Below are 27,003 nucleotides of genomic sequence, written 5' to 3'. Positions count from 1 at the left end.
GTAGATGTTTTCTGAACGAGGATGAAGGAATTCCCTGAGAGAGGGAATAGCCTAGGTGCCACCCTCCTCTTCCAGGCTCCCACGCAGCCTCCGTTTCCCTTCCACACAGTCCTGCCCCACTGAGTGGATAACTGTACATGCAGAGAAGGCTCCCTGAGGGCAGAAAGCCAGGTCGTCGCATCACTTCTGCCCCCTGCACAGGGCCCGGCACACAGTGGGGGCTCCCTGAGTGCTGGGTGCCCCGTGAGCAGCACCCGTGGCCCGTGTTGGACACAGCCTGTGGGGGAGACTGGTCCTTCTCAGCGTTTGTGTTCATGTAGGGGATGGTCCCCCCACTGTGTGGCTGCCCTGCCACCCCCAGTCAGCCTCTGAGCACAGTGGCCGGTGCCCGGCTCATTTAGAGCTGAGGCCCCCAGAAGCCAGGGCTGCAGCCGAGTACACAGGCCTGGCCCCGCCAGTGCAGGACAGCAACTCTTGGGTAACTGTGTCCATTGGATTGGTAAAAACAGGGCCGTGGTATTATCACAGAATCTGGTAGGTTCTGCTTCCTGAGAAAAACAGACTGTCAAGTTAAATACATGTGGGGAGGGACCCAGGCAGAGAGGGGTGTCAGTAAAGCCAGAAGCTCAGCTGAAATGGCAGGGACCCATGAAAGGTCCCATGCAGGGAGAATTGAGCCAGAAGGCCCCGGAGCACGCGCCGTGTGCCCAGTTAGGCCTCTCCTTCCTGCATCTGGGGTCTCAGGCGTGTAGATCGTCGCGTGGAGCCCAGTGAGTGCCAGAGGCTGCACAGGGCTCTGGGAATATCGGGGGAGGGAAAGGCGGTGGCTGCACCTACATGAGCTCGCCGGCTAACTGGAAGACAGGATTCAGCAGGCAAAGATCACACACCCAGGAGGCGGGATTGGCCTGGGACGCAGGGAGACCAGGCACAACCTGGGGGTTGGGAGGACGGGGGTGTCAGTACAGCCCACCTGTTGGTCCTTTCCGGGACCTCATGAGACCAGGCCGGGTGCCTCCTCGCAAGGTGGGGCACGACTGGACTCGCAGACCGGTGTGATGGGCAGGGGGGTGTGCTGGGCACCGTGCCTGCTACACAGGGGCACCGCAGCAGTGTTCCACCCTTGGCAGGATGAGGGGCTGACTCCCCACCGTTGCATGGTCCCCCCGACCCCCAGGCCTGACATAGGCCTCTTAAGGTAGAACTGACCCCCTAACTCTGTGCCAGGGCCTGCGGCGGGGGGCTGATCACCCGGAGGGCACAATTCCACTTTCTTCTTTCATGCCTATTAAGATTTTCTAATATTCCTCTAATGATGTGGAGATTACTTGTATAATCTTAAAAGATCGTTAGAAATATGAAAAACTAGAAATGACTCTTGGGCTTTTACCTCCCCTGAAATGGCAGGAGGCAGACGTGTTGCCCTAAACTGACCCGGGCCAGGATGGGCAGGAGGGGTGGACACAGAGAACCAGGGGCAGACACTCCTCCTGGAAGACCATGAAGGGCACAGAGTGGGCAGAGAGGGGAGGGGTCTCTACACACACGTGCGCACACGCGCACACACACACACTCTCTCTCTCTCTGTCTCTCTCTCTCCCTCTCTCTCTCTCTTCTCCCCTCCCTCCTAACCCCACATCCTCCCAGCTGTGACTCCTCCCTGGATGGGATTCGCAGTGTTCTGAGCTGTCATTAGCTCCCGGCATCTGGGGTTTCCATTTCATTTCCCTCTTTACCTAGGTAACTAAACTGATTGTACTCCCGGCTCTGGTTCACTAATTCTTGCAAATCCTTTAAAACTATTGATTTATTTGCTGGGACTATGGCTCTCAGAATTCTTGGGAAATAATGGCTTTTACTGAAGCAGGAGGAGGAGACCCATGTTTTCCCGTCCCCTTGCGGCTCTCTCCTGCCTGCCCCCATCCCCAGTTCTCCCTGCATCTCTTTCCACTCCTTCTCTGAGCCGGCCCGTCCCCTGGTGCAGGTGGCTGACTTTCCCAAAGCCACAGCTGACCAGATCTTGGAAAGATGAGGCCTCTAGGAAGAACACAACAAAGCGAGGTTTCATGAGCACATGGGAATTTAGGCTTTGGGTTTGCATCTGTGGCTGTCAGGCTCCTCATCCCTTATGGAAGAATACCATTTCCTCGTCCAGGTCCCTGTGACCCTTCTATTTCCAAAGCACATCATTCCTGTGGGTTTGCAGCTTTGGATGCAGAAGCCCTAAGGCTGCTCGCTCGGCCTTTTCCCAGCCAGCCCCTCCCCACACCCCACAACAGCTGTTCACCCAGCTCCCCAGGACCCCCAGTGGAGGCCAGTCAGCCAGGGCCTCCGAATGGAAAGAGAGTAGGAGGTGGTCTCATGGGTAGATGCAGAGCCAGCCACTCCTGGAACCCAGGGCTGCCCACTGGCTGGGAATGGAGGGCAGCGGGCTCCCAGGGGAGACTGCGCCCGTGTAGGACCCCAGGGGGACTGTCTCTGTGACGGGCCTGGCTGCACTGCCTCCATTCCTGCCCCAATTCCCAGCCGCATTCCCCAGCCTCCAATATATACCTTTCTGCTTCGCTGACAGAGCTGGGTCCTGTGGTTGGCATCCCAGGCCCTGACTGGGACAGGCGCATGGATATGTCAGGCCTATGATAAATGCCACTTATGGCAGAGCCTGCCCAGGCCCTGGGGGAGCATAGCTTTGCAAGTTCATCACAGCCACCGTGGCCATCACTGTCTTTGCACTCCTTCCTGGAACTTCGAAGTCCAGGGCCAGAGCACCCAACCGGCCAAGTCCAGGCCTCATGGCCACACACCAGCTAGCAGGGAGCTACCTCCCCTGGGCCCCCACAGTGACATGGCCCAGATACCCCATCTTGGGATTGTCCCCAGTAGGAAGGGGATCCAGTGCTGAGCAGCCAAACTCACCTCCGTCCACTCCAGTGGCTTCTTCCCCATCAGACTTGAGCTCCTTGGGGACAGAAAGTGGCTTCCTCTTCATGGTCCAGGGCCTGGCATGAAGGAGGCCTGTAAATATGCACTGAGGTGCTGAGACAGTCGATTCAGAGTGACATGCCCCCCTCATATGTGTCTGGTTCTCCACCGGAGACAGCCAGCAGTCGCCCCACAGCCCTGCACTTCCTGGCCCCACTCCCGGCCCCCCAGCCCTGGCCACCCACCCCTCCTTCCTCAGAAGGCCTCTAGCACCACAGCTGACCATCCCTGCAGCTCTCTCATCCAGCTCCTCACTGTGGGCACCTGTGTCCGCACTGAGCTGCCTGCTCCCCTGGGACAGGAGCTGTCTTGCACACCTCTTGCACCCTCCTCCACAGCTCTCACCCCACCCCAGCTCCAGGTGTCGGCCCGGTGTCCTGTGCCTTGTGGGCACCTGATGATATGCTTTGGGTGCTTGCCTATGGCCTGGGAATTCAGACGAGGGGTCAGAATGGGCTGGAATGGCAGGGGCAGCCCGGAAGAAGGGAGCTCATGATGGTGTGGGAAATGAAGCCCCAGGCCCGGGGAGCATGGGCCCGCGCGCGCAGGGTCAGGCCACTCGCGGCTGCCTTCCAGCAACCTTTCCAGTGTCAGAGACAAACCTGACGCTCTCAGCCTCCCTCATGAAATCCACCAGTGGCCCCCAGCCTCCTGCGGGAAAAAGACGATGGGTTGGTTTGCTTGGTTCACTGTCAGATATGGGTTTGCCTTGATCTGCAGCTTTTCCCTCTGCTTCTCACATGCACAGGCCTCATGCTCACACCCACATACACAAGGGCGCAGACACGCACCCATGCCACATGCTGTCTCCCACACACATCTACACAGATACAGGCACAGACACGCACCCATGCCACATGCTGTCTCCCACACACATCTACACAGATACAGGCACAGACACGCACCCATGCCACATGCTGTCTCCCACACACATCTACACAGATACAGGCACAGACACGCACCCATGCCACATGCTGTCTCCCACACACATCTACACAGATACAGGCACAGACACGCACCCATGCCACATGCTGTCTCCCACACACATCTACACAGATACAGGCACAGACACGCACCCATGCCACATGCTGTCTCCCACACACATCTACACAGATACAGGCACAGACACGCACCCATGCCACATGCTCACATGCACTGTACACAAGAGGACACACATACACCCATCCTCACACTTGCACACACACACAGACACATACACAGGGTGCATTCACATGTCCACACCACATGCTGTCTCTCTCTCACACATACACACACGGGCACATTCACAGGGATGCATACACACCCCCACACCACATGCTCCCATACACATATGCATACATGAGGGCACATACACCCATGCCACATGCTCACACACACACATGGGCACATACACAGGGGTGCATACACACCCATACCACATCCTCTCTCACACACACACACACACACACACACACCCCTACACAGACACATACACAGGGGTGCATGCACACACCCACACAACATGCTCTCACACACGCATATACATTGGCACACACACGGTGCATATACACGCCCTCCCACATGTTTGCACACACCATATGTTCACACCCACACCTTTGTACCCACCACATGCTCAAACACACACGTAGATACCCATGCATGCACACACACAGCCATGTGTGCACACAGCACATGCCAGCCACACCAGTGACCTTCAGTCCCTAACATGGCCCTCTCACACCTCAGCCTGTGTGTTCACATCTCAGCCCTGCAGCCAGCTGGGGCGCTCCTGCTCACCTTTTGAGTCTTCCCTTGACTCCGTCAGGAAGAACCAGCCATCCCCTCCTCGGCGCCACCTCCACCCAGCACTTGCCCCCGTCAGACTCCTCTCACAGGGCATTCCAAGCACACACACGCTCTGTGAATGTATCTCCCTTTAAACTGTGAGCTCCCCAGCTCTGCACACGTGCCAATTTCCAGGTGACCCAGCAACCCCCCTCCCCCCCACCAGTGCCTGGCACACAGGAAACAGCAGTTTAATGAATAAACAAAGGGGCCAAACAGACACAAGCCATCTGAGGTTCCCAGAACTCGGGGTCTGAGTCTGCCTCTGAAGGAGGATGTCAGGGCCCCAGCCTCACTCAGCAGGGGACATGGTCAGCTGCTCCAGGGCACCCTCTAACCCCTATGGAGCTCCCCTGGCTCTCCAAGGTGCTGAACTTGGCTCTTGCAACTGGCCCCAACTATCCTGGCTTCTTCAATCTCTCCAGCCAAGAACCACCCCATCTTCCAAGAGCCCACCTCCAATGGAAAAGCAGCAGCACCTCTGAATAAATAACGCTGTAGACAGAACACAGTTCTTCCACATGAAGACATGGAGGGCTGTGAGCACGGGGGAGGAGTGAGACCCACCCACCCTCACCCCCACCCCAGACATTGGATTCAGTTCAGTTTCTGGGGCCAGACTCAAGTCTCTCTCTCTTCTGGCCCTGAGGACCAAGGCACCTCAGGACACCCCACTCCCTGGTAACAAGTTCTAACCCCTGGTGGGGCCAACTACCTCACAAAAGGATGGTAGGGCCACCCTGCCCCTAAATGCCTGCCCCTCTGTCTGCTCCCATCTGCCTTGGCCCCTCACCTGGCCCTCCCCCAGCCCACCTTCAGGCTTCCAGTCCCCACAGAGCTCTTCCAGGTCCTGCCTTGACTCCCCTGGATGTTTAATTCCCCACACAAAGTCCTCTCCACCTCCAGCTCTGGCCACTCCAGAGCTCTTCACGCCACTGGCCTTGACCCTATTTCTCACCCAAGTCTCTCAAGCCCTGGCCTTCTCCCAGGGTCTCTCAGCCCTGCCTCCACCCCATGACATGTTCTTCCTCTCCCGCTCGGAATATTCCCATCACCCCTCGGCCTCCATCCTCCAAGCAGGGGAAGGAGCCAAGTAGCAACCTTTTTGCTGGAGGCAGGAGGGACTACATGCTGCTAGTGTCAACCCAACCAGGCACTTGCTCCAGCTGCAGCCAAGGAATTTGCCCATGGCCTTCCCTGCTCAGCCCGGGACCCACCCCCACCTCTGCAGTGCCCACCCTCTGGCCAGGTTCCTTGGGCTGGGGATGGGGTCCTGACACTCTGCCCCCTGTCCTCCTCCGTTCCTTCCTAAACAAGAGACCATACCCTTTGACTCCTACTCTGAGCCCACAAGGCATGAGCTGTCCATGAAGATGATCTGTTCTTGGTTTTCATTTGGGTAGATCTTATGATCCGGGCAGCTGAGACCCAAAGCCTGGAGAGAACCCTGTCCTGCAGAGTGGCCTCAAGGGCTCCAGGCTGCACCTGTGCTCGGCGGCTGCTGGGGTGGTCACTTCTTCCCAGGAAGGCCATTTCAGGCTCTTCAAAGCCACTGGAGCTGAACAGAATAATTAAATCTCTCCCCAAGGAGGACCTAAATAATTAATGTGCCAATGCTTTAGCAACTGTAGATTGCATATGAATTGCAGGGTTATCGCCGTTATTAGCACCAGTGTTGCCTGAAGTTAGAGGGGTTGACTTTTACATTCTGTCCATCCGATTCCGCACAGCTGTGGTATTTCAAATAGTTCCAGTGGATCACGTTTGAGGGAATGTGATCTAACCCCCTAGCACACATCTGCATGTGGTCTGTAACCCACAAGGAATTCCAGTCAGAAAGGAACTTTTTGTGCAAAGCATGGTTCCAGGTGCTCAGGGGGCCAGAGAGAAAAGCCCTCTAGAAAATCACAAACTAGAAAGGAGACAGACAGACAGACATTCCTCTGTAATAAGGCAGCCAAGGGTCTCTACTCCAATGGAGGTACCAAGTCTCATGGAACCACAGGAGAGGGTGACGTTAATGACAACTGGGGGGTTCTGTAAGAATTTTTGGAGGATGGGATTTTAAGTGAGGCTTACAGCCAGGCATGGTGGCTCACACCTGTAATCCCAATGCTTTGAGAAGCCAAGCCAGGAGAATCGCTTGAGGTCAGGAGTTTGAGACCAGCCTGAGCAACATGGCGAGACCCTGTCTCTACAAAATAGTAATAATAATAGGGTAAGGCTTAAGGAATGGTGGGACCCCAGGAAGCAAGTGTAGGAGAAACCTTGGCCAAAGGCAGAAAGAGAAACATTCAAAGTGAAGGAACAGAATGAACTGCCTGTGAACTCAGAGAGAGAGTTGGGGGATGTGTGGAACGTGATAGAATATGAAGCTGTGAGCACAGGTCAGGTCAGGTCATAGAAGCCTGTAGGAGCCCATGGTAAGGAGTTTGGAAATAAGGGATCAAGGCAGCCCTTGGTCTGGTGGACCCTAGATGAAGAAAGAGCCCCCACTCAAGGTCACAGGAGGATTGAGGTAAATCTGTGACTAGATCTAGGTCTCCCAGTCGCACTACCCACGGCCCAAGCTGGCAGCTGCCTCTGTTCACTCCTTGGACCTAAGGGACAGGGGCACAAACCCAGGGAAAGAGAAGGGAATATTTCTGTTAGTTTTATGATGATTTCAAAAAATGTTAAGGAGAAAAATAGAAGTGAATTTTCTATCATCTTAGAGGGCATGAAAGTGTTCCAGCTGGAAGGCAGTCTTCAGTCCCACCTGCATCCACTGGTGTGCAGCCCTGGGTCAGGGGCTGTAGGCACAGAGGGGACCTCTGAGGCCAGATATCACTGCTCAGTAAATAGGCCTTGTCATCCTGTGTCATCAGTTTGGAAACAGCTGGTGGGAGAGGTTGTGACTGTTCCTAGGACTTGGCTCCCTTTTAGATAAATGGCAGAAATTCCCATTTGGAGCACAGGAAAGCCAGAAGGGCTCTTCACTGAAACCCTAAGTCCAGGCAAGAAGTCAGAGTGTTTCATGGTTCCTAGGAGGGTTTGCCTGCGTGGGGCCTCAGGTGTCACACTTCTGACTCAGGCTGAACGAGCGATCCACAGGTGCCGCCCGCAGGTGGTTTCATTCTGTCTCACCTGGAAGCTGGAGCCTGCTCTTGGCCTTCAGGGTTTATTCTGGGGCCAACTCTTCTTTGGAAAAGAAGTAGGGGAAGAAATGCATATCTGATCAGACCAGGGAGGGAGGGCAACATTCCGGTTGGGAGGCGCATGGAGCAGCAGCGGGACACTCTGTTTGTGTAAAGCCCCCATTTGTCCCCACAGTGTCAGCATGCATCGGGCTCCCTGTTCCTGGATGAATTACCCTCTGGGCCTGCCTGACACTGTCTTCGCTGGGCTTTCTCAGTATATTTCACAACTGCTCTGAGTTTATAATTTTTTCAGGTCCTTTATCAAATATGTGTCATACATACCAATCGGATGAGAAGCATTTATCACCTAGCTGGGTTCTTACTTGAGCTCTGAAAAAAATGATTTGGCCACACAACCTTTCTCAAGGCTCTGATTTAATGGACTTCTCTGCTGCAAAGCCACTGAAATTCTTTGCCTTTTAATATTTGACATCTCTTCCTCTTTATTACCATCTCACACAGCCCTTACAGTCCAGCCGGAACGAGCCCATTAGTCTCTGACAAATAACTTGTGTCGGTTGGTGAAAAAAAGTTGCAGAAGTTTGGCTGCAACTTCATCTCCAGCCTTGGTTCTGTTTGTGGCTTCACTCTCCTCTAGGCAAAGCATCCAGCCCCAGGCAGAACCTCCTCAAGTCCCCATTCCCTCATGCCACTTGCCGCTGCATCCGCAGAGCCATTTTACACTAACCGCTTAGAACCAATGGGGTTTGAGATGGGTCATCAAAGGGGATATCTGGTCTGTAACTCGAGGGTGAGAACTGAATGTGAGCCATGGCCTCGAGAAGCTTTGCTCACTTTCACTCACTCTCCAGGGACCCCTGGCACCACCACCACCATAGGAACGAGCCTGGGCTAGCCTGTTGGAGCATGAGAGACCACGTGGAGCAGAAATGAGCTGCCCCAGATGAGACATTTAGAACGGCCAGTCTCTGCCAATATCAGCCAGGCCTGACCTAGATCTGCTGAGTGTAGCCCAAACTGCCAAACCAGAGTCACAGTCTAAATAAGTGCTCATAGCAGCATTGTTTACAATAGCAAAATGATGGCAGCAACCCAAGCGTCCATCAAAGGATGAATGGTTAAACAGTATGTGGTATCTACATACAGTGGAATATTAGCCAGCCTTAAAAAGGAGGGAAATCCTGATGCATGCTACCATGTGGGTGAACCTGAAGGACATTATGCTAGGTGAAATAAAGCCACTCACAGAAGGACAAATATTGCATAATTCCACTTATAAGAGGGTCTAAAATAGTCAAACTCACAGAGACAGAAAGTAGAATGGTGGTTGCCGGGGCTGGGTGGAGGGGAGGTGGGGAGTGGTTGTTTAATGGGTGTGGAGTTTCCGTTCGTGAAAATGAAAAGGACTCCAGAGGATTGCCCAACAGTGTGAATATACTTAACACTACTGAACTGGACACTTTAAAATGGGTATATCTTACCACAACTTAAAAAAAAAAAAAAAAAGAATTAGCCTCAAACTTAACTAGCAAAGGTGAAACCAACACAGGGAAAGTTCCCTGAGCACTTGAATCCATCATCTATTCATGCCTTGTGTATCAGTTAGCTCTTGCTGCTTAACAAACAATTCTAAAATTCAGTGACTTAAAATTGAGTGTTTTAACAACAGCCACTTATTTAGATTGTGATCCTGGTTTGGCAGTTTGGACTACACTCAGCCAATCTAGGTCAGGCCTGGCTGATATTGGCAGAGACTGGCCGGTCTAAATGTCTCATCTGGGACGGCTCATTTCTGCCCCATGCGGTCTCTCATGCTCCAACAGGCTAGCCCAGGCTCGTTCCTATGGCGGTGGTGGTGCCAGGGGTCCCTGGAGAGTGAGTGAAAGCGAGCAAAGCTTCTTGAGGCGGTGGCTCACATTTTCACAGGGTCACTTCCACCACATTCTGTAGTCCAAAGCAAATCACAAAGCCAGCCAAGATTCAAAGGGTAGGGAAGTCATCTCCACCTCTTGACGGGGGAAGCTACAAAGAATATTTGCCATCCATCACACCAGCTATATATATATATGCCAGGCCCTGTGCTGAGTGTCAAAGATAAAAATATAAATAAAACACAGTCTAGTGCAGGAGGCAGACATGTAAATAAATAATTACAACTCCTAGTATCTATAAATAAGTGAGCACAGGTTGCTCTGCCAGCCTCTGGAGGAGGGCGGAGGGCAGGGGTTGTGGGAGGAAGAGAGGAAGGAGGCAAAGAGGCCCAGGACAAAATAACACTTTCCCTGGTGGTGAAGGATAAATACTGCTTGACCAGATGGAGGAAGGGGAGGGAAGATCCAGGCGGAGGGGACGGAGACTTGGACTGGGGACATGTGTGGGGTGCAAGGAGGCTTCACTGGGGAGCAAAGGGCTCCCTGGGAGTGGAGGAGGAGCTGAGGGAACAGGGAGACCTCCCAGAGGGCCGTGCTGCCCCTTCAGCCCCGAAGGATTTGTGTGGCCAGTGGCTGTGAGGAGCTGCAGTGTGGAGGTGGCCTGGAGGGGGACAGGCTGGAAACAGGGAGACGTCCTCAGAGGCTGTTGGAGTGACTCGAGTGAAAGATGAGGGCAGCTCACTCAGGGTGCTGGAGGGCCTAGGGCAGGAGAGGCTGGATCCTGAGAATTCTAGCAGGTACAAAGATGGGACTTGGTGTGATGAGGGGTGGGAGGAGTCTGGGGAAGGCCTGCGGATTGTGGGCGGTGGACGCTCCACGGGAAGAGGAGCTCCATGCTGGACGCTGAGTCGAGCATCCTAGGCATGCAGGAGGAAGTGGGGAAAGGGGCGAAGAGGCCTGGGACAAAAATGTGAGCATGGGAAAGCCACTTCCGTGAGCAAGGCCAGGGTGTGCAGTCCCACAGACGTAGGCGGGCATCCCACTCAAAGCCGAGGAGACCCAAAAACAACCTCTGGGGCCGACCAACAGGGACGGATGCTGAGGCCAAGTCTTCACCCCACCTGGTAGGCTCAGCTGCCAGGACTCCACTCGCCAGACCCCACCCAGCCTCCATCCAGGGAGGGCCATGGGGCCTCTAGGCCATCTTCTCCTGCAGAATCCTGGAGCAGCAGAATAGTGCAGGGTGCCAGGTGCTTCTGGAAGTCCACTCGGAAGACCCAGCCCCGAGGCCTGCAAACCTCCCACACCTGAGAACAGGCCATGTTGTTGGAAGGTCTCCCCAGACCCCACAGCACCCCCACACACCTCACTTGGAAGCTCCTCAGAGATCAGGGAGTGTCCTTTGCCAAAACATGGGGCAAGGAGGAGGGCAGCCTGTGCCCAGCAGGTCCTGGTATCCCCTTGTGGATTCTGGGTCTGCCCCCCCGACAGGCACAGCCTGAGAGCCCAAGCGCCTGCTTCGCCGGCCAGGCAGGCAGTGGGCAGCAGCCCGCACACACCAGCTGATCGATACTTGGAATGCACTTGGGGCCTGCTGGGAATCCCCTGGTGAGCACTTTCATAAATTGAAAAATTCTTCTGAAAGTGAATAATCTTCCCCAACTATTAAATCCAGATTTCCACCAAGTGAGATTCAGAGAGAGCAGAAAGCATCTACATTAGCATGAGGACACCTGAACCTCCAAGCGCCTTCCAGGTCTGGCTCCAGAATTCCTGGAGCAGCAGGTGTCACAGCCGGGGCTGGGGCTTTAGATAGAATCATCGCCAGGACCTCGATTTGAAGGGAAGGTCTTCAGAAACCCTCAGGATGCCTCGGGCCCAGAAAGATTAGGCATTTTGTGCTGTTGTGTTTTCCAGGCCCCTAAGCACTGATTAACTCAGCAGGCATGTGGGGCCACGTCTGTCACTCTCTGCAGCGTGACACCCAGGCAGCTACCAAGCAGGTGTCTCTGCCCTTCTGTGCTAGAGGAAACGGAGGCCCAGAAAGCTGGGGTGGCTGGCCCACGGTCACACACCAATTAGTGGCAATGCTGGAACAAGAACCAGGATCCAGGTCTTCAGAATCCCAGCCCAGAATTCTGTCCCTTCCCCTACCACTTCACTCATAAAGGTGATGTCATCTACCTGGCTCCTGGTTTGGGCATTAATTCAGCTGGTGACTCTTTCTGGAGATGCGTGTGAGCACGGCAGCTGAGCCTTACCCAGCCTGGCCCTACAACTGGCCCTGTGCTGTCTCCCCTGCACCTGGGCTGTGTGCAGGCGCCGCCGGGCTCTCTGCCTTGTCTCCAGCCCAGGCCTCTATCCACCGCCTCCTACCCCATCCCCCGGGTGTCCCACAGGGCCCGCCCCACAATTGATCTTCTTGTTCCCTCCCTTCCTGATGTCCCACCACCATCCCCTCCAAAAACCTGTTAGTGGTCTCCATGCCTACCCCTCCCCACTTCCTTCCTGAACTGAGCCCCATGGAGTCCACACACTCCTGTTTCTCTGTCTTGCTGCTGCTGTGTAATTCCGGCCTTCTCACCTCTCCCTGGGAAAGACCATCACCATCAGCAGCACCGCACACTCCCACCCGGTTAGCGCTCCCTGTGTGCCCGCCACATGTTGTCTCATGGAACCTTCAACAAGTGTGGACCCTGAGGCTCTGAGGATGTGGGTCCCCTTTCCCAAGGTCACAGAGCTGATAGGAGGCCCAGTGCAGGTTCACCCTCAGGTCTGGCTTCGAGGCTCAACTCTCTGCACCGCGCTATCTTGCCTCCCACTGGCCTCCCAAGCCACCCCCCATCCTGCCTCTGTGTGGATTTGTCTGAAACCCAAGTCTAACCTCGCCACTTCCTGTCCAGAATCCCCTGTGGCTCCCTGGTGCCCCAGGATGAAGCTGCAGCTCCCAGGCAAGACTGTTGCGATCTGGCCCCGCCCACCGCCTCATTGTGTTCCCTGTTGCCCACGGCCCTTTTGTCCACCTGCACCTGCCCCCTCGTGCTCCTGCACCCTCCCACACCCTCCTGCGCCCTCCCGCTGGTGCTCTGAGCCTGCTGGTCTCTGTCTGTAGCTCCCACCCCCCTTGCTCCAGGTCTGAGCTCGCCCCATGTAGATCCTTCCTGAAGTCCCAGCCAGAGCCACCTTCCGCACCCCTGGAGATGCTCTACTGTGACTCCAGACTCAGCGTGACTTGGGGTTGGCGGGGTCAGTGATTTGGCCTTGCCCATGGCTCCCAGAAGGCAGGGCCTCCAACCCCGCTCCCCGAACATGCATGCGGCATGTTCTCCAGGAGCCCCTCCCACCGTCTTCCTTGGTCTTCAGCAGAGCCCAGTGTGTCCTCACCAAAAAGGGCCTGCCTGGCAATCAGGGAGCAGAAGCAGGATCCTCAATCCCCATTTTACAGATGCAGAAGTAGAGGCTCAGAGAGGCAAAGGGTCTCGGCCAAGTGTCAGAAGCAGGGCTGGGGCCAGGTAGGAAGGAGTCCTGGCAGGCAGCCAGCCCCAGCCCATGTGGACAGCAACAACCAATGAGGCTGGAGCAGGGGCGATGGCCGGGGGGCTGGGGAGCAGGGCTCAGTCAGCTCTGCAGGCCACCCTCTCCCACACACCTGCCAAGGGAAATCGCCTGGCCTGAAGACAGTCTAGGTCATTCTGGCCCAAGGATCAGGGCCTCTGACGAGCAGCTACCAGCAACATTAAGGGCAGGCTTTGCCCAGGGGATCCTGGGGGCAGGCAGATGAGGCAAGGCTGTGGGGAGCAGTGGTCAACTGAAGGCCCTAACTTTTGCCAATGAAAGAGAGTGTGCAACCCCAACAGGGTGGCTGGCAGGCTCTTCCCTCCTTCTCCTTTCTAAGCCTTGGGGTGGGTCTGGGAGAAGCTTCTGACATCCCCAGGTCTGGAGCCCATGGGCCTGGGCACTGTCTGTGCCAGCCCCAGGTCCGAGACACCGGGCACAGGTAGGTGTGCAGCAGAGTGGGAGCTCCGAGGCCACTTCCTGGGATCTGCTGGGCTGTAAAGCAGGCTCTGCCCAATGTCAAAGCCCCAGGAGAGGGTGGGTGTCCTGAGAGACTCGCCTGGGACATGGGAGGAGGTGCAGAGGGTCCCTGTCCCTTGCTTGCTTGCTTTCCCGAAAAGTCCCCACAAGTGTGAAATAGAAGGAGGTGCTTGCCAGGCCTCCCATGGCCCCCTCCTTTCTCGGAGTCTCTTCCCACGCCACGGCTGTGAGTGTCTAACATAAGGGACGCTGTTTTTGCAGGTTTTGTGGTTGTGATTCCTTTGAACCATATCCAGCCCATCTTACATCACAGTGCCATGCTTGACTTGGTCTCCAATACATCGGCACCCATTGGCATTTGGAGAACTTGCTCCGTAGTTATTTGACAGTTTTTAGTTGTCTGTGATAATGTATTCTCTATGTTTCCAATCGTCAGTATGGGAATCTCTCCCCCAACCTTTCAATTTCTGGGTTTGATTTTTTGTATCATATTTGGTTTTTTTGCTTTTTGAAGTTGTGATTCCTTTGGTTCTTAGCCCCTCCCAGTGGCTGCTTGTTTATGCATTATGTTTGTGACTTCTTTTGACTGTCAGTGTTGAGCCAGTCTTGCCAAGAAACAATATCAAGTATTTCCTATTTCTCTACTTCTTGAAAAAAGAAAAAAAACTTTTTTTAATTAAAAAAAAAAAAAAACTCTTAATGGGAACCTGGCCCTGTCTGTCTTCTCTGTTCTGCAGAAATGTTGAAGGAATTGAACCAGCAACGCAGAGCGAAAGCGTTTACAGACCTGAAAATTGTTGTTGAAGGCAGAGAGTTTGAAGTCCACCAAAATGTTCTAGCTTCCTGCAGCTTGTATTTCAAGGACCTGATTCAAAGGTTTGCCTTCCTTCCAGCTGTGGTCGGGTCTGTTCCTTTGTAGGACGCTTTTGTGTCGCTTTTCTCTTCCCCTCTCTTGCAGGTTCCTGAAGCGTGACTCCCTGTCACAGAGCCAGTAGCCATCTCTCCTCCTCCTCCTCCTCCTCTCCAGTACCCCCTCACACACAGCCTCAGAGCAGCCACTGCGCCCAGCATCCGCCCCCACCCACAGCTTTGCTGGTCACCAGGGGCCTCTGCCAGCAGTAGACAACACCGCACCCCATCCCTGAGATCCCAGGTTCTCAGTGGCTCACAAGCTGTCCCTGAGATTAGGGGGGACTGTCGGCTCCATTTTAAGGGATCACAGCACGCTGCCCCCACTGGGCCAGAGCAGGATCCCCAGTGCCATCGTCCCTGCTGTCGGTGGTGACTAATGCCAGGAAAGCGCATCGGCCAGGCCGTCCCTGCTGAGGAGCACAGGGTGCCCCCGGGGCCGCGTTTCCCCAGCCCAAGTTGGGGAGAAGAGACTTGTAGCAAAGCCCGGGCCACACTGCATGTCTGATCCTTGTGCACTGAGCCTAAACCGGCGCTGTGGAGCGTAGACCAGGTGTGTCCTAAACACGGTCTCTCTCAACCCTTGCTCCCTCCCTCCTGCCCTCTGCCCTGGCTATTTCTACCTGAATGAGTCTTATTGGTGCATGAGCATCTTTTTTTTTTTTCCTCCATTATGTTGATTTTTTAATTTGTCTGCTTCATACCTTTGCAAAGAAGTCAGGGGCCACCTTCCAGCTCCGTAGTAAGGGAGAGCAGCCAAGGGGCCAGCCCAGGGTAACGCTCACGTTTCTCTCAGCCCTCAGCAGATTAACGCCGCTGCTCCTCTTGCCTTGCAGCCTCTCCGGGGCAGACGCTGAGCCGGGACTGTGCTCAGAGGGAGGACAGGACCTCTGCATCCCAATGCCGTGTTTGGACTTGCCAACTAACCCCGGAGTGACTGTGTTTTGTTTCAGGATGGATCCCTGGCTGGCATCTCCTCTCCGATCCGGCCTTTCACATAGAGCCCAGCTGCCCTGTGGGCAGGCTCTGCCTGGCCACATGCTGGCCCTCAGCCTTGCAGGAAGGGGCAGGCTCTTTGGGACTTCCCTTCTCATGGACACCTCGGGTCTCCTGCCCCCAGTGCTTGGGCTCTCTCTGTCCAAGCACAGGGGTTAGGGGCATGTGGTCTGGGGTTAAGGGACATGTCTAGTGGCCTCACCAGGCCGGGGAGGACTTTGTGCTGCCACTCTTGACAAACCCTGGACAGCAGGGGCCTGCATCTGGCTGCCAGATCATGGATGATCGTCCTAGGGTCTTGGGCCTGGCTCCAAACCAGCTAGAGAGGACAGAAAGGGGGCAGGTCAGTGCTGAGCGGCAGCCTAAGTGCCCAGCTAGAACGTGGTGGCAAGAGGAGCACGGGGCCCTCGGATGGCTTTCAGAGACCATACATTGAAAGCCAGACTTGCACGCATCAGAGAAGAGCACGTGCTAGGAGGGAACCCAAAGTAGTGAAGGCTTCTTGGGCTGAGAAGAGGGAGGAAGAGCATTCCAGGCCGGGGGTGGGGCATGAGTGGGGTGGGGCAGATGGCCCTCCCAGAGGGGGCTACCCTGGGGCAGGCAAACCCTGACCCCATGCTAGGACCTGGGCATGGTCTGAGGTGGGTAACTTCAAGAGCAGTGGGGAGGGGACGCCCACCTGAAGGAAGGAGAACAGTAGGACGTGTCTCGGTGGCCCTCATCAGAAAGGATGGGGCTGGAGGAGAGAGGACATCCCCACCTTGGCAGGTAGGAGACCTGGGTCCTACACCTGACTCTGCCACTTGTCTTATGACCTCAGACTTGTCACGTCCTCTCCTACGCCCTGGGCTTTTTCTCATCTATAAATCAGGAAATTGGTTCAAGTGATGCCCAGGTCTCCTTGCAGCTCTGACACCTCAGGGTGATGGGCAGATGGAAAGGCAAGCACCAGGACCCAAGAAGGTGAGGTGTCACGGGCATCAGAGGTCACAGGGAGGAGAGCAGGTCCACAGTCCAGTGTCGGGAGAGCTGGGGAGATGAGCAGTTGACCATCTAGTGTGTCAAGCTGAGCAGCCTGACAGACGCCCAGGTCCCCAGGTTGGGCCACCTGTAGGCAGCCAGGTACATGGATCTGAACCCAGAGAGGTCTGAGGTTTGTAGAGACGGGGCTGGGGGGCCTTCAGCATACAGGAGGGTCACACAGGAAAAAGGAGGGGAAGCCAAAGCCAAGCCCAGGGTGCCCTGTGGCTGAAAGTCGCCGTGTTCGTTTGCAGCCACAGAGCACACATGACCACTGGTGCTGATAAGTGCCAACAAGTGCCTTCTCGGGAGGAAAGCCAAGTCTTCACAGGAAGATGGTTTCCTTTCCTGCTGTGTAAAATAATAGAGAATTTCACATTCTTGGTGGTCAAGAGAGAAGCTGATGGAACCATGTCTTTTCAGTCCCCTTCACATCCGTGACCCTGGAGACTTACTGTGCAGTGGCCAGATTGGCCCAGTGCAGAGCCATGGCCCTGCCCTTTGACCCCAAGCAGTGGCTCCCTGCTCAGACAGCTGCACTCTTGTAAGGGGAGGGAGTAGGGACCTTCTCTGGGACCTCTGTCCTGGTGCAGACCTCCGTGGGGATCAACATTGGCCCTCCCTGGGTGAGCTCTGCCAGGGGCAGGTGATCCCTCCCTGCTGTCCCTGCATCCCCAGATCTGGAGGCTCAGGCTAGACTCCCACCACCAGCCTGGGACAGGTGACGTGTCCACCACTCCAGCCCCAGGGAGGACAATGACCCAGCACCCGAGCCTGGCAAGGACAGTGCCTGCCAGAGCCAGCCCCAGTGCAGATGCCCTGCCCCGGAGCCACAGGACAGAATGTGGGAATTCAAGTCACTCACTGGCTCGTCACTCAGCAAACACACAGGAGCTCCTCCTGGGGCCGGGGCTCACACCAAACACCAGCCGAGCCCATAGTCTGGTGGGGACACGCTGCAGACAGGCAAGGAAATGAGCGGAGACGATGCTTCAGAGACTCGTGGGCCAAGGGCGTGGCTGTGGGGGAGGGTTATTCAGAGAGGCTCCTTGGAGAGGTGGCGTCTGATGTGGGTTATGAAGAACGGGCATCGGCCGGGCAGACAAGTGGGGAAGAGCAAGGTCGAAAGGCGGGAGGGAGTCTCAGGTCCCACAGGTGACTCCACGTTGCTGCAGGGCCAGGCATGAGGGTGGCTTGCAGGGGACGCAGCTGGAGGGAGGCTGGACCTGGGTCACAGGAGCCTGAGGGTGTTGCGACCAGATGTGTGCTTTGTAAAGATGACAGACCGTGAGCGGGAGAGCTGGGTCTCAGTGTCCTCTCCCAGCCTGCGGCCGAGTCCCTTTGGGCTTGGCTGCCCCTCGTGGCCATGCGGAAGGGTCCCGGCAAAGTCCTGCCCAGAGCCCCACACCCTTCACCCTCTTCCCTGAGCATGTGTGGGTGGCAGCACCTCAGTAGAGTGGACAGGTGTGGCTTGGAAGCCAGATAACGAGACTCCCATGTCTCATCTTGGATGCTGGCACAATGGCATGACCCACACCTGTTGCCAAGTTACCAAGGGTGGGCCTGAGCCACACAAATCCCCAAGACCCAGGGAGACTGGGTGCATGCCCATGCGTGTGTCCTGCAGAGGGTTAGTGCTGCCCGTCTGCCCTGCTGCAGTCCCTCCAAAGCCACATCATGACCTGATGGGCCAGCAGCACCCCAAGCCATTCACTCCATGGGGCCCAGTAGGACAGGACAAGAAATGGCTCAGGGCAGGGACAGAACAGCCACCTGAGGAGGACGCAGCCCCTCATCAGTGACCAGGGTCACCCATCACAGGGGTGTCCCCTCTGGGGTCCCTGCTCAGACAGAAGAGGCCTAAGGAGCACTGGGGTCCAGTCCCAAGACAGTCTGGTGTCCAGGGATATAGAGGCGCCCCCACCCCCTCACAGCTCTGCAGGCCATGCACGAAGGCCTGTGTGGATGAGAACCGTGTGTGTTGGTAAGAGGCACAGGCCTCGCCCTCTGGGGCCTCACCTCATCCTTGAACTCAGATTCTGACAGAGCCCCTATCACATTCCCCTGTGCCTCTGTGGCCATTCCCTGCAGATCATCTGCCCAGCGGCCCCCTCCACCCCACAGGTGACCCTCACAAGGGGCTAGGAGGAACAGAGCCACAGCCATGCCTTCTGTGGCCAGGGGTCCTCCTCAGTCTAGACAGCACCTGCGATGCTCCACGGCACCTGTGCCCCTCCTCCTGTGCCTGGTGGCCAGGACCCACTCTCTGGCTCAGACTGTGGGCAAGACAGACAGCACCCCTCAGGGCAGCCATGTGAGTCCCATCGCACCTGTCACTCAGCCATGGACTGTCCATCTGCCCAGCACCCCTCCCCACCAGGGGACTTCACGGCTCTTAGGGTCAGTGCATATATGTGCGTGTGCATGAGCTCACACATCCTGAAGTCCCCCTGGGCTCAGCCCTTCACTGGCTTAGAGCTCCTCCACCTGAGGACTCCTGGGTGGACAAGTGGGCTGGCCAGAGGTGAAGGCAGCAGTGACTGGGGGCCTCAGGAGAAAGCTGTGGCCCAGTGTGAGCTCCACAGGGCAGAAAGGGCATGCAGAGGAGAGGCCAGACGACGGCTTATAGGAATGAAGGTCCAGGCAGCAAAGACAGGAGTACGAGATTGACCAGATGGCTCTGGGGCTGGGGGTGTTGAGGATTTCTGTGATTTCAAGTGCTCACATAGTGAATTATTTTTAAACTTAACAAAGCCACCGAGGTATGGAAATCCATCCTGACAGCAGAAGGCTAGGTGTGTGAAGTCACTTTAGAAGTCACTGTGTGTTGGGGGGTTTGGAGGGGCCTCTGTGGAGCCCACACCTTGCCCCCTCTGCCTTCTGGGCTGGCCCAGGGCTTGGAGGAAGAGGCCCCTTGGGGTCCTGGTGGGATGAGCCGTTGTGTGGGGAGGGCCTACTGTGGCCACGCTGGGAGGGAGCCTGGACGCCGGCTCCGCAGCAGGATCGCATCTCCCCCTCTCCTCCTGGCCATGCCTGTGCTGAGGCCCTGGGAGGGCGGTGCCTGACCTCAGAGAATGTCGCTCTAATGGTGGAGTTTCAGGTACTGCCACGTAGAGAAGAGTCTCGTGGGAAGGGCATTTTCCAGCCTCTGTCACAAAATCTCCACGGGAATTCAGACCTCATCTAGTTCCACCCTCTTGTTTCGCAGAAGAGGAGGCCGAGGGCCCGGGAGACCAAGGCTGCCCACCTGTGGGTGGCAGAGCCCAGGCACCCAGTGCCCCCAGCTCCCTGCCCCCTGCTCTTTCTGCCCACCCACACACCCAGCAGCTGGCCTCTCTGCGGCCAGCCTGCTGGCTTGCTGGACGCCTCGACAGCCCCACCACCAGCCTCAGGTGCGCGCAAGGGACCCGTCACAAGCATCTTGCCCTGTGGCCTCCTCGGAAGCGAGTGAGTGGACCACAGAGGTCGTTTCCCATCCACGTGGCTGAGCCCAACCTGAGGCAGGACCAGGCTCAGGGTGGGAAGCAGGGCTGCTCGGAGGAGCCAGGATGGGGCGGGCCAAGCTGACGGCCTGCGGGGCCACATCTGGACTCCTAACGCACGGGTGTTTTTACTCCTGCTGTCACTTATGTATCGGTGTCACTCTTGCTTCATCTTATCTGTTTCCTTCCAGGTCCAGCTTTAGGGGCGGCTGCCAGGCCTTAGGAGCCTTTGCAATGGTTTTGTATTCCTGTAGACACCAGATATAAACAGATTTATATATTTGTGTCCCTTCCCTGCTCCCCCCAGTTCCCCAGCCCAATGCACACTCTACACGCAGGCCACTCTGACCTCTGACCCCGTGTTCCATGTGGCAGGAGGGCCCGCCCCGGGCCAGGCCCCAGGTCATGGCTGCTGGCTGTCTGTGGCGGAAGTCCTTGGTTGTTTCCTCTCCCCTCCTCCCGGCTCTGACCATTCTGTCCGTCTATCTCGTCTTGTCCTCAGTTTCAAAGCAATGTCATGAAGGGCTTCCTTTCCATGCCTAAAAGGAAACAATATGTTTTTGGAAAGAGGGGGTGTTGGAGCGGGTTCTGGGGCAACTTGGGGCCCTCGGTCTTGGGGCGATCAGAGGATATCTCTGGATTGGCTGGCATCACAGCCAGTTGGAAGTCTCCCAAGCCTGGGTCACATTGGAGAGTCTGCCACCCGAGGCAGGCAGGGCCGGGCTGGGATGCGTCGGCCTGCTTTGGTGGAGACACCAGGGCCTGCAGTGGGCTGAACCGTATTGTTTCCCTTTGAGGCCAGTCCTGGTCCCCGTCCCCATCCATAGCTCATGCTTTTTGATTTGCATCTTTTTTTGCATGGACATGCCGAGTAGTGATAAGCAGGGTTTTCTGTTCTTTTGGGCGTCTCTGGTCAGACTCTTCTCTTTCAGATCCCGTGTCAGAGCATTAGGTTCAGGTGTGTCATTGCTGTGTCCTTTGAGCCCTAAAACCAAGGGCGTGACCAAGGTGTGCAGGGAGATCTAGCCCTGTGAGGAAGCGGCACGGTGGCCGCAGGGCAGGAGGTAAGCACACCCTGGTCTCTGTGCCTAGGTCCGTGCAAGACAGCGGCCAGGGCGGCCGGGAGAAGCTGGAGCTCGTCCTGTCGAACCTGCAGGCGGACGTCCTGGAGTTGCTGCTGGAATTTGTCTACACGGGCTCCCTGGTCATCGACTCGGCCAACGCCAAGACACTGCTGGAGGCGGCCAGCAAGTTCCAGTTCCACACCTTCTGCAAAGTCTGCGTGTCCTTTCTCGGTGAGCCCGGGGGCCACATACGTCGCTTGAGGGGAAGAGTGCAGATGGGCAGAGAACTCCATAAACGGCAAGGACTGAGCGGGGAGGTCTGTGTGTGCACACCTGAAGCTCCCTCACATGTGGCTGGGTTTGGCAGGGCTGTGTTAAGATGGTGATTCGGATAACTACATGCAAAGGCTCTCTTTCCCTGACATGGAATGAAGAGGACTCCGTGTCATTTCTCTGTAGGTGGGAGAGGCACACTGTGCCCCGCCAGGCCTTGTGGGAACAAATGGCACCATGAGGGCTGTGCACGTGCTCTGTTTGTGGGGAGAGGCTGTGGCCGTGGCCTCACAGCCCTGTTCTCTAGACTCTGAACAAAGCAGCCCAAACTTGCCTTCCCTTTACCTTATTCATACCTGGGCCGCCCCAGATGTCTGCACAGGTCTAGACATCTGAACTGTCCCTTGAGTACCCAGATCTGCTGCCCAGGATGGGGACTGAGTGTCAGGAGCTCCCAGGGGGTCGCTGACCCGAACAACATGCTGCCTTTACACTTGATGCTGCCCCGCATGGGCGACGGCAAGGTGAGGGAGGGACAAAGACGAAAGCCCCCAAAGAAGCAGTGGCCTGGGGTGTGGAGTGCAGAGAGAAAGCCAGAGCCCAGCCTGGAGATGGGGCAGATCCGTGAGGTCAGAGGGGCACCAAGCAGTCTCGAGGTGCCGGGAACCACGATGGCGGTGAGGCTCGCGCACAGATGGGCCTCCAGGAACCCAGACACACCTAGGCTGGAAGAACCACTAGCATGAAGGGGAAAGAGTGCGAGGCCCTGGGAGGGACAGTATTGGGTAAACAGGATACAGAGATGGCTCCCACCCCAGACCTAGCCACTAAGCCCAGGAGAGCTGGCCAGATGGACCCCAGAGCCTAGCGAGCCAGATTGAGCCGGGCAGAAGCCTCTGCGAGAAGCTGGGAGGTGCGTGAGGGGCGCTACTGCTAACGAAGGAGTCTGGGACCACAGACATGCCTGGCACAACATAAAAGATGCTCTAAGCCTCAGTGCCACCCTCAACCTCCGCGACAGTGTGACTCCTGACCCCAGCCCAGGCCCAGGCTCTGAGCAGGGCTCTCGTGCTCCATGCCTCCCAGTCTCGGTCCTTCTGCCAGTACCTGCGCACACAGAGGGAAGCCCCCGGGAGTCAGCATGGAATGGGGTAGGGGAGAACCCAGGAGAAGGATCGCAGGCTCCAGACACCCAGGAAGGGGGCCTGCAGGGACTCTGGACGCTGCAGGCAGGGTCCCCAGGATGTGGGTTCAGAGAAGGATCTAGGGTGACAGCGATGGGAACAGGTGGTGACTGCTTCCAGGGCCCTTGGGTCAGTGGTCCTGTGCTCTCGCCCCCAGAGAAGCAGCTGACGGCCAGCAACTGCCTGGGCGTGCTGGCCATGGCCGAGGCCATGCAGTGCAGCGAGCTCTACCACATGGCCAAGGCCTTCGCGCTGCAGATCTTCCCTGAGGTGGCCGCCCAGGAGGAGATCCTCAGCATCTCCAAGGACGACTTCATCGCCTACGTCTCCAACGACAGCCTCAACACCAAGGCTGAGGAGCTGGTGTACGAGACGGTCATCAAGTGGATCAAGAAGGACCCCGCGACACGCACACAGGTGGGGCCTGCCCTGTCCCCGCCCCTTCTCTCTGGGTTTGGGGTCCCCCTGCGGCAATGGGGTCTGCAGCAAGGAGGAAGGAAGTGAACCTTCCTTGTCCTGCTCCCCCTGAGTGGCAGAGAGGTGAGAAACTAGTCACCAAAGGATCCTCAAGGGCTGGCATTCCACCCCAAAGGAAACCCAAGTCGGCCAAGAGCTGCAGCACCTGCACTCTGCAGGGAGAAGTGGGTCCCTGAGCCAGGGTGCTCTGGGGCTCCCAGGAACACGGACCCAGCTGGAGGAGCCCACACCTGCTCTGATTGTTGAGGGAACAGACAGCCCACAATGGACCAAATGGAAACCCCTGCACTCAGGAAGAGGGAGAGTGAGGTCCTGGGGGGACTGTGTTGGATAAACAGAGGATACACAGAGGGCTCCCACCCCAGACCTAGCCACTGAGCCCCGGAGAAAGGGGTCCTCAGATCAGGTGGAAAGCAGGGTTTCTTTTCAGAGGTAGGAAGTTAGATGGGGCAGCTGATAACAGTGACGGCCACAAGTCCCTGTGACTCCTAGATCTGTGTCTCGGGCTCAAACCCTCTCCTGAGCTCCAGACCCCTCTGCTCAGTGGCCTTCTGGGCCTCTCCAGCAGAATGTCCCGCAGATCCATCTAAATCACCAAGCCGAAAGCCTGCACCTCTTCCTGTGTTCCTTATTTCAGCCATGCCTGGTCCCCAGAACTGAAGCCTAGCTTCCTCCCACTTCTCCCACAGCCATTTGGCTACACGCGTTCATTTCTGCCTCCTTCCTCCCCTTTAAGTGGATCGACTTCCCTCTCCCCATCGAGACCTTCCTCCTCTCGCCAGGATTACTGCAGCACCTCCTAAGTGGTTTCCCTGCCTCTGTCTTGCTCCCTCCAAATCCATTTTCCGCCCTCCAGCCTGAGCGGTCTCTCTAAAGGCACACCGAACATCTCCTGCATCCGCTCAAACCCCTCGTCAGTTGCCTCATCGACTCCGCAGGGGAAACTGCAGTGCTTGTTGAGCATGAGCTGGCCTCCCCAGCCTCTCTCCTCTCACTTCTCCCTGTCTCCCTAAACGCCTCCTCAACAAAATCCTGTTACATCTCGTAAGAATAAACCCCATACAATTCTCCAGACACACCATTCTCTCACTCTCTGATGCCTCTACACAGGCTTCAAATGTCTGCCCTCCCCTCCACCTTGTGCCTGGCAGAAGTCTGCCCATTTTGTATGCCCCATCCAGATGCCATTCCCTCTGCAAAACCTCTTACTCCTGCACCCACTACAAACCCGCACTAGACCCTTCTCCTGCCCCTCGTGAATTTTTCATAGCAGATCCCCTCCCATTAAACTGTGTACCCCTTGAGGTCTGAGACTGGGTCACAGTGGTCCTTGCACCCTCAGTGATGAGCGTCATGCCTGGCCTATGGTGGTCTCCAGTTACTCATGGGATGAAACAAAAGTAGAGTGATGAGCAGAGTTTGTTAGGAGGGTAGATTCAAGTGAGCCTGTAAAACCGCCTCAGTGCAGGGTGACAGTTTGAGGCCATGGGACACCACTGAAAGAGTTTTCGGTGCTGGGGAGACACAGGCTCCCACGGCTGGGACTTGCAAGCTCAACAATTGCCATCTCCATGAAGCTTTCCTGGGTCCTCCCACCTGGTCCTGAGTCCTTGCCACACTCACAGCTCTTTAATAATCGTGTCTTCCTCATTTTAACCCCCCGCCCTTGCCCCCAGTGGCCTGATCTGCAGCAGGGGTCCACAGCCCCAGGTGGAGTGAGAGAATGGGGTGCTGGGGGGATGAACAGGTGTTCCCACTCCTACAGGGCTGGCTGCAGCCTGCCAGCCTCCCCTCCGCACCCCTGCACTCCCGGCCCTCCCCTCCACACCTCCAGCTGACTAGACCTCCCTTTACCTCCGTCTAGGCTAGCAGAGTATCTACACTCCCAAGCCTAACACAACCTGGAATTATCCATTCTTGTGCAGCCCCACACCATTTCTTTCCTTCCAGGAGGTGGCTCTCTTTTGCTAGTCTAAGAAGATTCTGTCCCCTTTACCCTGCAGTACGCGGCTGAGCTCCTGGCCGTGGTCCGCCTCCCCTTCATCCACCCCAGCTACCTGCTCAATGTGGTTGACAATGAAGAGCTGATCAAGTCATCAGAAGCCTGCCGGGACCTGGTGAACGAGGCCAAACGCTACCATATGCTGCCCCACGCCCGCCAGGAGATGCAGACGCCCCGAACCCGGCCGCGCCTCTCTGCAGGTATGAAGGGGCGCGCCCCGAACCTCCCTAGAAGCAGTGTCTTGGGCTCAGTAGTCCCAGTGAGGTGCCAGGCACAGATGCCGACAGTCTTAGGGTGTGTCCCAAGGGTGCCCATCCATGTCCCTGCAGGTGTGGCTGAGGTCATCGTCTTGGTTGGGGGCCGTCAGATGGTGGGGATGACCCAGCGCTCACTGGTGGCCGTCACCTGCTGGAACCCACAGAACAACAAGTGGTACCCCTTGGCCTCGCTGCCCTTCTATGACCGCGAGTTCTTCAGTGTAGTGAGTGCCGGGGACAACATCTACCTCTCAGGTGAGGCCCCCCGGGGCTGGGGCGGGACCAGGCATGGGGGTCCCAAGGGGACTGCTCCCCACGTCAGGGCTGAGGAAGGCCGTGGCCCAGAAGTGTCTACTTTGCAGGTGAAGGCTTCCTCTGCCCCTGGGGCTGGGCCTGCCGACCCCGGGCCCCTCCTCACCCCGCCCGCTCTCTCTGCCTCCCACACTGCCTCCAGGTGGGATGGAATCAGGGGTGACGCTGGCTGATGTCTGGTGCTACATGTCCCTGCTTGATAATTGGAACCTCGTCTCCAGAATGACAGTCCCCCGCTGTCGGCACAATAGCCTCGTCTACGATGGGAAGATTTACACCCTCGGGGGACTTGGCGTGGCGGGCAACGTGGACCACGTGGAGAGGTAATGAGGCCACGGTCAGGACAGGGGCATGCTCTATGCCCACCAAGAACTGAAATCACGTCACTGTACCTCCCGACACCCATTCAGTGGCGATGGAGCAGAGCCTGGACCATTCATATGGGCAGTCATCCCAGGCTCTCCAATCACAGCACCGGGGGGCAGCAGAGTGTGGGATACAAGCAGATGGGATGACATCTGTGTCACCTTTGCAGTCGCTGAGATGGGAGATGGGGCACTGCTGTCCCGACAACCCATTTAGGTGTCAGACAAGCTGGAGGCCCAAGATGCAGTTGCAGAAGGCCTGGGATGAGCCAGACCCTCCTGGCCAGGCAGTCAGGGAACACCCTGCATCAGGAGCACCAGCCCAGAGACTGCTAGGGATTTGGGCAAAGCTGGAAGCAATGTTTAAAATGCAGGTCATACCGGTGGCGGTGCCTCCTTATCCTGCCAAGTGGGGGTCCCACACCAGGGAGCTCCCTTCCTCCCTCCAGCCACACACACCAGGACATCTGTTCGTAATACAGGGAAAGGCTACTGCATACAAACTAAGCAATTTAGGGAGAACATTCTTGCCAACCCTCTAGAACTTTCCAGAAGAAAAAATAAGCCAAAGGACCACGTGTGTGAACCTGCCCTCCGCTGGGAGTCCCAGCCTGGCTTCCTCCCAAGGCCATCGCGGAGGGTCAGATACAGGCATGAGGGGCGTGGGCTGAAGTGGGTGCTTCCGGGTGAGAATACAAAATCCTTTTCCCTTGAGCCAGGGAGACTGTTCTTACAGAGAACGGACGCCTGGTGGAAAAGCTCAGGAAGCTTCGTCAGGCAGCAGAACAGAGGCTTAGTCCTGCTTTTGGA

The 27,003-nt window shown here is 56.6% G+C and overlaps 1 protein-coding gene and 1 long non-coding RNA gene across 3 annotated transcripts in view; one reads left to right on the top strand and one right to left on the bottom strand.

Annotated features, from left to right (window-relative positions):
* Positions 1–27,003, top strand: part of KLHL29 (kelch like family member 29) — a 324,605-nt gene that overhangs the window by 286,326 nt on the left and 11,276 nt on the right. The window contains exons 6-11 of the mRNA XM_055253343.2: positions 14,590–14,728; positions 21,352–21,554; positions 22,938–23,197; positions 25,261–25,459; positions 25,589–25,771; positions 25,971–26,151. Of these exons, the coding sequence (XP_055109318.1) occupies positions 14,590–14,728; positions 21,352–21,554; positions 22,938–23,197; positions 25,261–25,459; positions 25,589–25,771; positions 25,971–26,151 (1,165 nt within the window). The remainder of the gene's footprint in view (positions 1–14,589; positions 14,729–21,351; positions 21,555–22,937; positions 23,198–25,260; positions 25,460–25,588; positions 25,772–25,970; positions 26,152–27,003) is intronic.
* Positions 18,479–27,003, bottom strand: part of LOC129468175 (uncharacterized) — a 42,169-nt gene continuing 33,644 nt past the window's right edge. For both annotated transcript variants that reach the window (XR_010117251.1, XR_010117250.1), the window contains exons 3-4: positions 20,609–20,798; positions 18,479–20,507 (exon numbers count right to left, since the gene is read on the bottom strand). This is a non-coding gene — a long non-coding RNA (uncharacterized lncRNA). The remainder of the gene's footprint in view (positions 20,508–20,608; positions 20,799–27,003) is intronic.

The sequence above is a fragment of the Symphalangus syndactylus genome, chromosome 18, assembly GCF_028878055.3.
Source record: "Symphalangus syndactylus isolate Jambi chromosome 18, NHGRI_mSymSyn1-v2.1_pri, whole genome shotgun sequence".
Classification (NCBI taxonomy): Eukaryota; Metazoa; Chordata; class Mammalia; order Primates; family Hylobatidae; genus Symphalangus; species Symphalangus syndactylus.
Note: the sequence above shows the minus strand (reverse complement) of the source record. Positions and strands in the feature narration are given on the sequence as shown.